The sequence below is a fragment of the Kryptolebias marmoratus genome, linkage group LG10 (assembly GCF_001649575.2).
Source record: "Kryptolebias marmoratus isolate JLee-2015 linkage group LG10, ASM164957v2, whole genome shotgun sequence".
Taxonomy (NCBI): domain Eukaryota; kingdom Metazoa; phylum Chordata; class Actinopteri; order Cyprinodontiformes; family Rivulidae; genus Kryptolebias; species Kryptolebias marmoratus.
In genome coordinates, this window is record NC_051439.1 from 17,319,275 (window position 1) to 17,332,789 (window position 13,515).

At 38.5% G+C, this 13,515-nt stretch overlaps 2 protein-coding genes across 3 annotated transcripts in view; one reads left to right on the plus strand and one right to left on the minus strand.

The window, feature by feature from the left end:
- The window catches only part of trappc12 (trafficking protein particle complex 12), a 26,010-nt gene extending 15,968 nt beyond the window's left edge, over positions 1-10,042 (minus strand). Inside the window, exons 1-3 of one of the 2 annotated variants that reach the window (XM_017431755.3) lie at positions 9,930-10,042; positions 7,884-9,206; positions 6,983-7,099 (exon numbers count right to left, since the gene is read on the minus strand). In XM_017431755.3, the coding sequence (XP_017287244.1) occupies positions 6,983-7,099; positions 7,884-9,197 (1,431 nt within the window). In that variant the 5' untranslated portion in view covers positions 9,198-9,206; positions 9,930-10,042. The remainder of the gene's footprint in view (positions 1-6,982; positions 7,100-7,883; positions 9,207-9,929) is intronic. The other variant, XM_025009478.2, reaches the window with a different exon arrangement.
- Positions 10,043-10,122: 80 nt separating this feature from the next.
- The window catches only part of eipr1 (EARP complex and GARP complex interacting protein 1), a 46,652-nt gene continuing 43,259 nt past the window's right edge, over positions 10,123-13,515 (plus strand). The window contains exons 1-2 of the mRNA XM_017431712.3: positions 10,123-10,288; positions 10,408-10,491. Of these exons, the coding sequence (XP_017287201.1) occupies positions 10,247-10,288; positions 10,408-10,491 (126 nt within the window). The 5' untranslated portion in view covers positions 10,123-10,246. The remainder of the gene's footprint in view (positions 10,289-10,407; positions 10,492-13,515) is intronic.

The window sequence follows — 13,515 nt, forward strand, 5'->3', positions numbered from 1 at the left end:
AACTCCTGACTGGTGAAATATCTGCTTGTTACTTTGTTTAGCCTCTGGTCGTTGAAGTTGGAATGGAGGGGAACAAAGACTTATCAAAAAGTCCTAACTCACAAGACTTGAAGTCAATTGAACCACTGAAGAAAAAGTTTGAAGAAATACCTTAGTCAATAGACATAACCCTTTTATGACTACATCTTGCTCTGAAAATTAAAAGTGATTAACTGAAATGATGGACAATCTTATTTTTACCTCCCATGAATTCCATCAAACCCTAACGCCACTCTCCAGGATAGTTATTTCAATTAATACAGAATAGATGGTAGGATGAAAAAATAAATCTAAACAAAAGGCTGGTGATGATTAATAATTCAGCTCAGCTCAAATGACTAAGCAGTAATTCATAATCAGATTTCCCCAAAATGAAATGAAGAGGCATTATCATGGTGATTTATTGCCAGTGGTTTTGAATGAAGAGTTCAGTATTGAGGTTTAGTGACAAGTGTGTGTAGGGACACTTTGTCATTTCTTAGAAATTCCAAAAAGGGAAAGGCCATTATATAGTTTGTCAAGTATTTTGTGGTTGTTTTAAACTAGAGTGTGTGACTGCCTTTCCTAATGGCAGAATAAAAGGAGAGAAAAAAAGAATTTGAGTGTGAAAGTGTGGTATCTAAGATGGTTGTTAAACATGAAAGTCAAAGAGTTTCTAATTGAACATCAGACAACAGATTAACCAAAACCATTTGAAAAATAGACCTAAAACTACTGTATTGTATATGTTACCAGAACATGTGATTTAAATATAATCATACACAAAAAACAAATATATTTCTAATTAACAACCCTGATTGACAACAATAGTTCACCCAACCTCTAACATACTCACAAGCAGCCAGACAAATGTGTGCCATGAAAAGGTGCCCACATAATGTCCTTCTTCACTCCCTCAGACAGTCAAGCACATACATATAATTAGTTTCCTTGCGAGTTTAAAAGGGGTGATGCTTCTTAATTGTGTTGAAGATCGGAAGTTCAGTGCGTCTATCCTTTGGTGAGTTTAAAAAAAACCCTACATAACAAAGCCTGATGAACAAACGAACGCCCACTTGTTCTCTCACAAGACCCAGAGCCTCCAGGCGTATCAAACTTAAAAGGGCTTCCACACAACCAGCCCTGGTTAAGACAGGGAGCTCCAGTGCTTCTTCAATTAGGCTTCTGCATTTTGGATTACATAGAGTGTGTGAGAAAATATAGTAATATCCTAAAAGAGTATGCCAGTCATTGGCTAACTTTACTTTGATGCCTCTGTTGTTGGCCTGCAGACACTTCAACCAGGGGACAGATATTGCCCCTCAGATGAAGGATGGTTACAGTGCTGATATGCAATTCACAAAGCAGTTGTTTTGTCTCCCAAAGGCAATCATTCTGACTTTTCAAACTATTTCACAGAGAGATGGCTAGATACAAAGTAACATAATACATCATGTGAATAAACTGTGCTTGCACATAGCTTGAAAGAAAACTCTCAATAACACTCCCTAAGATGGCTCAACATGGCTTCAAGTTCTAAGTGGAGCTCCTCTGGGTAATATCAACCACTGATTGACTAGTGTGCTACTGGATAGCATTTGATGGTTTGTTTGTCAACACTAACAACATTTCCCATTTCCCTCAGAGAGTGTTGCTGAGTACAGATTTTGAGAGTTGTGTGTCAAGCTTGATGACACAATGCACCAAGTCATCACCAGTGATACATGAGCTAAAGTCAATGATAATGATAGCTGATTTAGAAACTAAACTGATAGTTCATCCTTTCTGTAGTAATGGGGACATTATCCATGAATATTTAGACCACTGGTTACTAAACTGTATAGCTTCTGAACCACAAAATAAACTGTAGCAGAGACATTTTGTGCCAGCTATCATTGGTTGAAGTATACACACATTTCGAATAAACCTATCAAACAAGGGAATAATGTCAACAAAAACAGCCACAACAAACACAATACCACTTTTTTAACTAGATACAGTAAGACACATTTGTTTTTCTTGTGAGAATAATGAGGAGAAATGCCATTAGCAATCTTTTTAAATTTAATTTGAGTTTTCTTGATCATCCTAAAACTTCCCCACTCGGTGTTTCACAACCCACAGTGAGGTGCCGACCCCAACTTTGTGAACCACTATTTCAAGCCAACAAAAACAGCATCATTAACAGGTCAAACTGTCAGGACAGGCAAATAAATACAATTCCTTCAATGTGATGAAAAATCTGACACATCTATCTGCTTAACATCAGTACATTTGCACTGTCGCAGTGAACATGTTTAGCATTCACAGAGGTTAAAAACTATGCTAGTGAGGTTGAGGAATTATCTGTCAGGGAGCACAGGTTTAGGAACTGCTGTTTTATATGTAGTGGTTTCTACCAGTGAAACACAATGCAAAGTTCAGGTTGTAAGTGCCATCAATCCACAAACTGGCAGTGATATGCCATTAAGAAATGACTTATACAACTTAAAACAAGAAATAAACATTTCCTCCATAATTTCTATCAGTGTCCCTTCTAAGCTGTAATAAAATGGAATTATCCTCTGTCCTGACAGACCAACAGGTTGAACTTTATTTGCACTTTTTCAATAAAGACCACACAGCTGCAGCCAGCAGACACAGTGTAGGTGAGAACAACTACCACTAAGGTTTAACATGCCCTTCAAGACAACAAAAGCTGACAGAGCATTTCTTAGACTGCATCTAGCGAGTGTAACTGGTGGTGGAAATGACAGCTATGTAGAAAGGTTATGATAATGACAAGTAAAGGTTAGAGCAATGATATCAAAGTGCCATGCAGCAGCTGGGTCGTTGGAGTCATTATGGGGTGGGTGAACCAGCCGAGGTGGGTGTTTCTCTCATGCACGCATAATGACACACATACATACACACTGGCCTCCGGCCCAGACGGCACCAAACTGTGGGTGGGAAGAGAGGTTAGACTCTTTGGCAGGCAGTACAGAGGAAAGAAAGTAAGAGACAAAGATGTAGGAGAAAAGGGAAAGGAGAAAGGGAGAAGGTGGATGATTGCTAATGAGAGAGACAGATGAGGCCAGCCCTGGGTGGTGCTGAGCAAGAGACAAGCATACTGCTGACCACACAACTGTCGGGACAAGAGAGGAGACTAAGGTCACTGAAAGACAAAAAGAGAAGTTGAAAGAAGGCCAGGGAAGCAGACCAAATTTATGCATAGATTATCCAATGCTTTTTTTAGTGCATTGTGTAAAATGTCCCCAGGTCACATCAAAAACCAGAGTAGTTATCAACTCTGGTACGAAGCAAGAACTGAAAAATGAGGGGAAAAAAGACTAATTGTTCATGTAAAAGACTCAACTGCTAGTGAGATTTTTTCCATACTGAGATTTTCATCTTGCGTCAATTTGACCAAACATGTTTTTTCTTATGACACACCACTTTCCAATAATGTAAAAAATGACAACACACAAACTACTTGTCAATACTTGCTATAGGTAGAATTGGATTTATACATTTTTTTATCATCACACCTAATCACAAAAACATATTTTTCAAAGTCAAAGATCTCAATATTTGATTTCAGAAGACAATTTTCTAAAAAGTCAGAGTTTTGTAAAATTGTGGAGAGGCAAACAGTTGTCGTGTTTGGTCATTTTTATTTTAAATAGAAATATTGGAAAAAGTCACCTTATCCTTGCCAAGCAGCCATTTAGGTTATGCTGACATAGTACTAGTTTTACAATGACTACGAACACTCTTGATTCTTCTTCTTCTAGAATCTTAAGGTTCTGTATTGTTGCTTTAAGACTCATCAGTACTTTTTGGACAAAAGTAAGTTTGTTCTTTCAAAGGTGCCTTGAGAATATCTCAAGAGATCCATTTCAAAATTGTAGAGAGTGGCACAGTATGATTTGCAAAATGCTCATGATAATTCAATCTAGATTATATTTAATAAAAGAGAAGCATTGTGTGGTTTAAATATCAAATCTGTTTCTGAAACTGACAAATACACACTCATCACAGGCAAAGACTTCAAATTAAACAGGAGAAATAGAGAAAATGTGATCTATTATTTGAAATGATTTTTTTATGTTTAGACTTTTAAGCATTTATACACATCTTCTGTAAGCATGTGTGGATGCATATATGAACAGAGGGTGAAGCTGTAGTGGCAGTGGGTGAGGTCACACTAAGACTCTGCAGCATGACTCATTCTGCCAGCTCATAGCAAGGCTTTACAACACATGAACATATATAAATGCAGCTCTGTGAAATGAGTACTAACACAAGAAAGCCTGTAAACGAAGGATGATGGCAGCTGAAAACAAGTTTCAAATAGCATTTAGTGTATGTTTAAAGTAGATAAGTTCTTGATCCCCCCATGATATGTACAATCACAGACATAAATGATGTGGCTCACACAGAATCTTGAAGAACATGCAAGGTAAAGGATGAGCTGTTCCATCTTTCCTCAGCATGCAATAGAACAGTTGTCCTGACCCATGTTCAAGTTTTAGCGGTCAGCAACTTTCTGGCATGTTAATTTTCCTGCAGCAAAACAAAGAAATTGTACCAACCACTACACCTCCATAGACAAGGTAATATCTTTAACGAAAGGTGCAATAAAGTGGAAAGGTTTTAGATCTTACCAATAAATGTTATGGTGAGCAATTACAATTCTCAATTTTCCAGAAATCCATTTTTTTTTTTTTTTATAAAACAAAACAGCCTTCAAAGTGTTTTTAAAGGGCACACTTAATCTTAAAGGGCCAAAGAACTGGTCATTTACATTATTATCCAAACACAAGTACTTGACTCTGATTAGACGTTGAAAGTTATAATTAATATAACTAAACCTAAAATTGTAAAGCAAATACGACAAACCTTAATTTTTCATTATCAGTTTTTCTTTTTTAATAAATTAACTGTAAAAAACCCAATGAGCCCCTCTCCCACACACACACACACACACACACATTATCAGGTAAAGTCTGCCTTTGTTTATGCTTAGGGCCAGGTGAGGCCCACTACTGTCTCTTTACATCTCACTCACACAGCACTGCTTTAGCTCTCTGTCTTTGCCATACATTACCTTTCTAGCTCCCTATCTCTCCCCTTTTGTTTGCCTGGTGCTTCAGGGAGCCACCCACACCAATCAGCAGACGGCATATGATCCTCTGAAACACGCTCCCTCACCTACACCATATAGTGCAACTGAAGGAAAGCTGAAAGTACCAGCTTGTGTGTGTTTATATATACACCACGTCCAGAAGGCCCTTGAAATATGCACAGCAGTCCCATGCATAATACATGGGCACAGCAGGAGAAAAGAACTTGTGAGCCGAGAGGATCTCTGCCTCTCCATCTTCTCAAACCACCCCCCATCCTCCTCTCCGCTTTCCCCTCTCTCCATAACACAGTCTGCTGATACTGCTGTGCATATGTCTTAAATAACAACTGTCTCTCAGGGTCATCTCTGGGTCATGAATTGTGATGGAGGGAATGTATGAAGACTGGGGAGAAAGACAAGACAGCAGCAGGAAAAGAGAATGAGGTGAGACTGCACAGTCACGAAAAAAAGAGAGACATTTTTATGCTTGGCAGGTGAGGAAATATAACATAAAGAGAAAGCAGACAAATGATTCACTGGTTTTCAGTCAGCTGAGACCAAGCCAGACGTTGTTTCAGTAGGATCACTGACTTTACAGGCTGGCTGTCAAAAGGTCAAATAATCTGCAGACACCACAAAATGTAGAGCTGTAGAAACCCAACTATATGTTTGTCATTTATCTCCAGAAAGTAAGGCACAGCTCCAAAACAGCACCAGTGTTTGAGTGATGCTTTTTAGCTACTAGATTTGTTGAGAAGCCTTATGCAACACTTACATATTCACCAATTCTATCCTCTTTAATTGACTAAGTTTTGAATTCACTGTCTGCTTCCTAAATCAAAACTTTTCAAAGTTTAATCTGAGTCATGGGTTTGCCTTTTTGGCTAATGATTTAAAACACTGATGTGTTGTGATTTGCCAAGTTTTTTGTTTTTTTTTACCAAGGTGCTTGTTATGTGGAATGCCCCAATAATGTAAACCCTCACTGAAACAGGTTGATAAAACTAAAATATATACGTCAAACCGCTTCCAGCTGAGCCAGAAAAAAAAAAAAAAAAAGGCTAAAAGTAACAGGTCACTGTGGAAAATGAGCTCCTTCACCAACCATGAATTCTCCACACCATACTGCCCTTTGGATCATACAATCTCATGTGCTTCTCTTTAGTCTTTTCAGAAGCAGAGACACAGCAATAGCTCTGTTGTTTTAAGCAATACAAATACATTATTCTAGACCTAAACACCACAAGCAAACTGGGAAATCTTCTCCTAAAAAACATTGTCTGCTCGTAGTTTTGAAAAGTCTGCCTATTTTGCACTGAACTCACTGGTACTGTGAAATACAGAGCTTACGATTGGGTTCAGCAGCAAACTTAGCACATACCCCTTTTGGTCTGAAAGCCCCTTAAACACATGCTGCAAATAAAACATTTTTATAACTAGGTCCAATCTAGTGAGTCTGCTGTACTTAAATATTACAGAAAAGTTCTTAGAGGCATTTTAGACAGGAAATCGATATCTTTAGTTACTACTCAATAACTGGAAGACAGTGCATTTCTAAAAGAGGCTTTACAAATTAGTTTTGGACCAATGTTTACACTGTCTTTATTAGTGGACAAAGAAAATGTAGAAGTAAAATTTAGATGTTGAGAACTGAAAATACAAAATAACCCAGTCTTCAAAAAGAATATCATCTGCAGCTGAATAACTAAACTTTCAGCCAAAGTACTGCTGAACAGGCCATACAAATCAATCAAAGCTCTTTTTAACCGTAAGTGTCATGTTTTCACATTGGTCTGAACCTAAAAAAAAAAACCTTTCACAGATTAGTTGTAAGCACAAGGACAGTGAGTAACTTACAATGAGCTGTTCGAGGCCCGTGAAGGATTGCTCCACTGAGTTGGCGGTGAGAACCTGCCGCTTCATGGCTGCCTGCTCTCCCAGGAAACGAATCATCAGGTCTTTCACAGCATCCCCCTGCACCAAAACACATACATTCAACATTAACATTTTAAAGGAGAAAACATCAACAGGAAATAAGAGTTGACACTTGTGTGGACAGTGATAACCTAAGTGGTAATGACAGATTTTTACAACAGATTAAAAATAAAACATTTTATGAAGTAAAGAAAATGGAATAAGAGAAGGGAAAAAATTGCAGACTGCAGAACTTTTTTTTAATGAAGCTTTAAAATAGATCTAATTTGCTGAAAACTGACTCTTGGAGTAAAGTCCTTGATTTTTATTCATTTATTCAAAGCAGGCATTCAAACACATTCTGAGAGGGAAATGAACAATCTCAGCCTGGGGGTTAGTGGATGTACCCCACAAGTATCCAAATGATGAAACTGCAATGGTAAATTGATGTTTTATCAGGACTGTAATTACAGTTACATGGTGCTGTTTAGAGAGTTCAGTGGATGTTTATAAAGACCCTGGAGAGAGGAAGAGACCATGTAACTGTAATTACAGATGTCTCAAAATAATGCAGTAAATTACAGCCTAAGTGGCCCTTTGTCTAAAGGTGATTTCTTAGGTGAAAACCATAAAGATACCAACATATACCATTACTTATTTTAGAGTCAATAGTATGAACTGTCCCGGTGAAATCATTTTATTTGTTAATATAAATTAAATTTTGTATTTTAAGTCAAAAACACATTCCAAAAAGGTTTGGACAACATCTTCAGAAAAAAAAACCTACTCTGTCCTGCTGCAAAATGTAAACAAATACTGCACAGTGCAGTAGTGATGGTCTTACCTGCAGGTTGTCAAACTTCAGTCCAGGCATGGTGAGCCTGGGTGTCTCTACATATGCTGGGCTGTACTGCTGAGTAGCAACAGAGATTAACACCTTCCTTGTCTCCTCACATGGCAGCCAAGCGTCATAGCGCCTGTCCACCTCACTTAAACTCAGTGCTGTTGCAAAAGGATCATCACTGCCTGAGAACACAGACTGGAGCTGGTTAAAGGGCTGTGCTTGTGAGGCTGATTTGGACACTGGGGCTAGAGTTGGAGATGGGACAGTGTGTGGTGGAGGAGATTGGGGCTTAGTGGTTGGTTCAGTGGAAGCAGGTCCAAAAACTGAAATAGGAGTGGGAGCACCAGAGTCTAAAAGTCCTCCTGGGGTGGAGACAGAAGAGGAAGTGGAAGAGAGCTGGCTCTCAGTTGTAAAACCTATGGGTGCAGGAGTGGCTTCAGGAGGAACCTCTGCATTGGGGTTTGAAACTGATATGAAAGATGATGGAGCGGTAAAAGAATCAAAAAAGTCAGAGGCTGGATTGGTCTGTCCATTGTCGGTGAAGAACTTACTGAGGCTTGGACTGGGCTGACACACAAGTGGGGCAGTCACTTTACTTGGGGTCATTGCTTCATCACTGGCACCACTGCTTCCCATGGTAAAGCTCGGGGACTTGATCAAGGTGGGCTGGAAACCATCAGGTGCCAGTGACTTTGGCTGGGTGCCCTGGCTGAATATGGTGCACACTGGCACAGGCTCCTCTTTTGGACTAATCTCTTTGGTTGAGTGAAGTTCTGGTTCCTCACTTCTGATAACAGATGGAGTCAGTGTTTCACCATGAGACGAAACAGAAGCTGGAATTTCTTCCTGTGTGTCCATCTCTTCCTCCTTTGTGTCCTCTTTTGAACCATCCTTGTCCTGTTGGTCCTCAGGAACCCTAATCTCAGTCGTATTCTGTCCAATTTCACTGTCCTCCTCTTTGTTTCCTGAAGATACATTGTCCTCCTCCCCTCCATCCAGATAGGAGTCAATAGGAGCCACATCATCTTCTTCACTGTTGTTGGGTGAGTCAGAAATCATGACACTCTCCATCATTTGGTCATTGAGTCTGTCTATCAGGCTCTCAGAGGGTGTGGCACTGCTGTCCTCTTGTGGAGTTACAAACTCCCTGCCACCGAGATCAATGCTGTCCTGTTGGTGTAGGGTGTTGTCTTTGGACGGGGTATGACTGGTGGTCGTTTCAGCAGGCTCTGGAACTGGAGCTTCCTTGTTGACATCTTCCACTGTGATGCCCAAAGTGACAGGCCGCTGGGCATGAGCCTCTCCAGTATCCATCTTACTGCTCTTAAAAGAAACAAAAATATATATTACAATTTTAATGTAAGATTAACAATGGATCAGAGTAGTTTATGTTCAGTTTTTGTTTTGTTCTGTTTTTCTTTTTTTTTGGAGTAACTTCCTGGAGTAACCATCTCTTAAGACACGATTGTCCACTAAATAAATTGAGCTATTAAGAAATGCATTTTTTACAAATTTTGAAGCAAGTACAAATCTACAAAAGGCATTGGCTGTGAATAAAGAGCAGAGGGACCCAACCCCAATAAGTACCAATGTCAACTGTACTTGTCTGCTAAATGGTTTAAGTCGTTGCATTTTCTTTGACGAGATTACTCATAAAATAGGAAATCTCTGAAATTGCTTACGTTATTCTTTTTTCAGGAAGTTGTACACTTTTATTTCCCGTCACTACATTCAAATACAAACCTTCACAAGATTGCATTATTAACAATGAAATGCAGCTACAGTGGAGGTTAATCTGTAAGGTTTTGCTCTTTTATAGGGCAAAGATTCAGCTGTTACTAAGGACTGTTTGTATTTAGTGCTGTTAGCTAAAGCTAATAATGCTACATTAGCTGTTAAGCCTTATTGAGCAGCTAGCGGCTGCTGTCATACTCTCCAGCAGCTACTAACGCTTTAAAATGAACGGAACATGGCACGCATGTAGGCACAGACGAACAAGCAATGTTTTAAGCAGAAATACAAACAGTTTCGACGTTATTCTCTTACCTTACTGCAGACTGACGGATAGAAATGTAGTGCGCATGCGCCACATCAAAAAACGCAACGTACTTTGCTCCAGGGGTGACAATTTTGTATTCTTAAAAGTGTTTTACGTAAAATTAACAACCGTTACAAGGTTTGAAGACGGTTGTTACGCTTCATCCAGACGCGTCATTTTCTCTCTTTTTTTTTAAATCGCGGAAGTGATGCTGCTGTGGTTTGTTTTTAGCAGGACGTAGCACAAAAACAGCATTTTTGAAAAGGCTTTTCGGTGTGGCGTCGTATTTTTAAAAGGATAAGAAAGAGTTGACAACAAGAAGAGAATGGAAGACGACGCTCCTGTCATTTATGGTCTCGAATTTCAGGTAAGCTTTACTACTCCTAACCCCATTCATTACTATGCCCAAGATCTATTTCTATTCTGTTCTATTCTATTCTGTTCTGTTCTGTTCTATTCTGTTCATCGATACATTTTGTTGTGCAGGCACGTGCACTCACAGCTCAGACAGGTGAGACTGATGCTATCCGCTTCCTCGTTGGAACACAGTCACTTAAATTTGACAACCAGGTAAGAAATCCAGCTCACCAGACATACCATTAAGTTTTCTGCATCAGAGGCGAAAGACTCTGATACTTATAAGTAGTCATAGTTTGTACACTCTCTGTTATTCTAAAGTTTTATATACTTGGACATAAAACAATAATTTTGTCAATATCAGGTCTTTAAAGTAAAGTAAAAATAAAGCAAATTGTATTGCAGATGAAGTGAACAACAACACAAAACACATTTCATATATTGTGTTTTTATAACATTTGCCAGAATAATTTTACACTCAAATAAAACCAGAGCAGTGGAGTGATTCAGGTGCAATGCGTGTTTGTGTTTTTCCACTTTTTGTTTTTCAGGCAATTATAAATATAAATATAAACTCCAAAAGGTAGGGAATTTATTTTTTGTCCTATCATTAAAAATATATTTTCAAATAATGCAGCAGATTAGGTTAAAAAGGATCACAACAGTTTCCAGGTAAATAGAAGCAGCCTGTGTAAACGTTTTGAAGTCCAAAACCTTTAATTGAATGCTTCACATAGAACAAGTTTTCATGTAAAACAGTTTAAAACATAGCCTGCCCTTTATTTAGCTCAAATTTTATTTGATCATAAGTTGCTTTAATTCTTTATAAGCTTATTTATGTTTTGTGGTTTATGTTTTTAGTCAAATACTTCAAAAACAGTTGTAGATGTGTGCATATATTTTGTTTCTTTAAAAAGAAAAAAAAGCAATATTCTACCAAACATATGTTTTGAAATTTTTAGTGAATGTTAAATTCCCGCCTCTTTAACACAAGCTGCCATTGAACACTGGTATGATGAAGAGTACAGGTGATTGTGTCATTGCAAGGTCCTATATCATGATCCAGTCATAAAGTTAGGAAAGCAGAAAAGGCTTCTTAGCAGAGAACAAACATTTTCTTTAATTTACCTCTAAGAAAGGGGAAAAATGTTCAGCATAGTGTGGTTGAGTTAAACTGGCAGTTTGAGGAACAGAACTTGGAACAAGTCCTCTTTACTGATGGAGCCATGTTTGAAATCAGCGGCAGCTTCAGAAGGGTGTATTTAAGGAGGCTAGCAGAACGTCAGATGATACAACAGCAAACCATAAAGAGCGGAATACTTAACTCTGTGGATGATTTTTCTATTCTCGAGCTGAAAAGTCACTGTGAATACTTTTTGCTTAGATCAAGGAGAAGTAATGAGATGTGCAGCAACCTCTGGTTGCATCTTCAGTGTGTTAAAATAAATAAAACATGTTTCTATACAATGTTATGCATAATCCCATGGTTTTAAAAAATCTGTTCTTATTTTAACATTTAGTTTTTGTAAGCAGTATAATTTTCTTTTTTCTTGATTCTTTTTCTTTTTGTAATTTTTTACGCCAACTCAGTTAAGTTTGTACCGATGATGTTCTCGACAGACCAAACCAAAAATTTTAAATCTTGAAAAGATTCAATTTCTTCTTATGCGAGACAACATCATTTAATATGTTTCACATATTGAAAGAAATATATTTTGCAACAATATTTCAGACTCCAAAATAACTTTTTTTTTTTCAAAATTCAGTTTGTGTGATAAAAAAAACTTTGGTAATGTGAAATAAAAAAAAAAAAAAAAGCCAAATCTTCTCTTTTGAAAAGCTAAAAGCAGCAACTGTTGCACATGTACGCAAAACGTTATTTGTTGACAAAACAGCTGAGGATTTGTGATGATTGGCGACTGACTAATTGAGTCTTTATTTGGGCTTGAAACAGAACAAAGCACAGACAACAGATCAATAAACCTACAGCAGTTACTGCTTGTCTTGTCAGTGAAGAAGCTGATCGGTCAATGAAATTATGCTCCATTAAATAGTTAATCAATAACTTAAGTTGTTTGTGTGTCGTTTAGGAGTATTGTTATTGATATTAGGGATTCATTTGAGCATCTCTGCGTATGTGCACCTGCATTTCAGCTTTCTCTAACTGACAGATCTGTTGCATCCATTGTGTTCATTCATCTGTGGTTCTGTTTGTGTCTGATTGTTGTTGAAGGTTTGCTGCTGTGGGCTCGTTTGTGTGTCTGTGTGTGTGAAGGAGACAGAATGAGGGTGTGTGCATGCGTACATGCACATCTTGCAGAGGTCATTACAGAGACAGATGACAGAAACAGTTGGCTCTAAACAGGAGGAGAAATAATTAGCTCTCAGAGAAAGAGGGAGTGTTATCTGTGCTTTAAAAAAGGGGAGCCTATTTTCTGGCCGACTTCAGTGTGAAAACAGTCTGGCGCTGAATGGAGACGGAGTTCAATCCAAGTCTTGTGTAGCGAGGCTAATACAGAGCTTGTTGGGAATAGTGACAATGCATCCCAGTCTCTGTGTGTGATTTCCTATTACACATTGTCAGTAGCTTAATATGCTCCTCCTAAATCTGTCCTCTATTCATCTAGTTTCTTTACCTGCTTGCTCCCATTCTGGGTCATGAAAAGCCACTACCTGTTTTCAGCGGTTATCGGACAAGAGGCTGCTGCACCCTGTACAGGTTGCCAGTTCATTACGATGCCTCATAGAGACAAGCAACTATTCACATTCACAGCTAGGGGCAGTTCAGAATGAACCTAACATGCATGCTTTTGGATAGTGGGAGAAAACTGGAGTACCTGGGGAAAATCCATCCATGCGCAGGCGGAGCATGCAAACTTCATGCAGAAAGGCCCTAGCCAGGTGACAAACCTGCCAACCTCTTCTTGTGGGGCACCTTTTGTAACTAAAGGCAGCACCCTGCAGCCTATATTATTCAGCTGAGTAACATAAAAGTAAAAACAAAGAGCAAGTGTAGTGAATGAACTACTTCTGAGAAGGATCGTTACCAAGACTAAGATCATTTTTGGTAGAAACTGCTGCATCCCTAAATGTAAGATTCTTTAAAAGACAACTGATTTAAAGTGATCAGAAAAATTCCAAAGCTTAAGACCTCTGCAAACTTTGAACAAAGCCCAGATTGGCTTGATGAAGAGCATCTCTCTCAGCTTTCTGTTAATTTAAATAACTTTCAAGCTT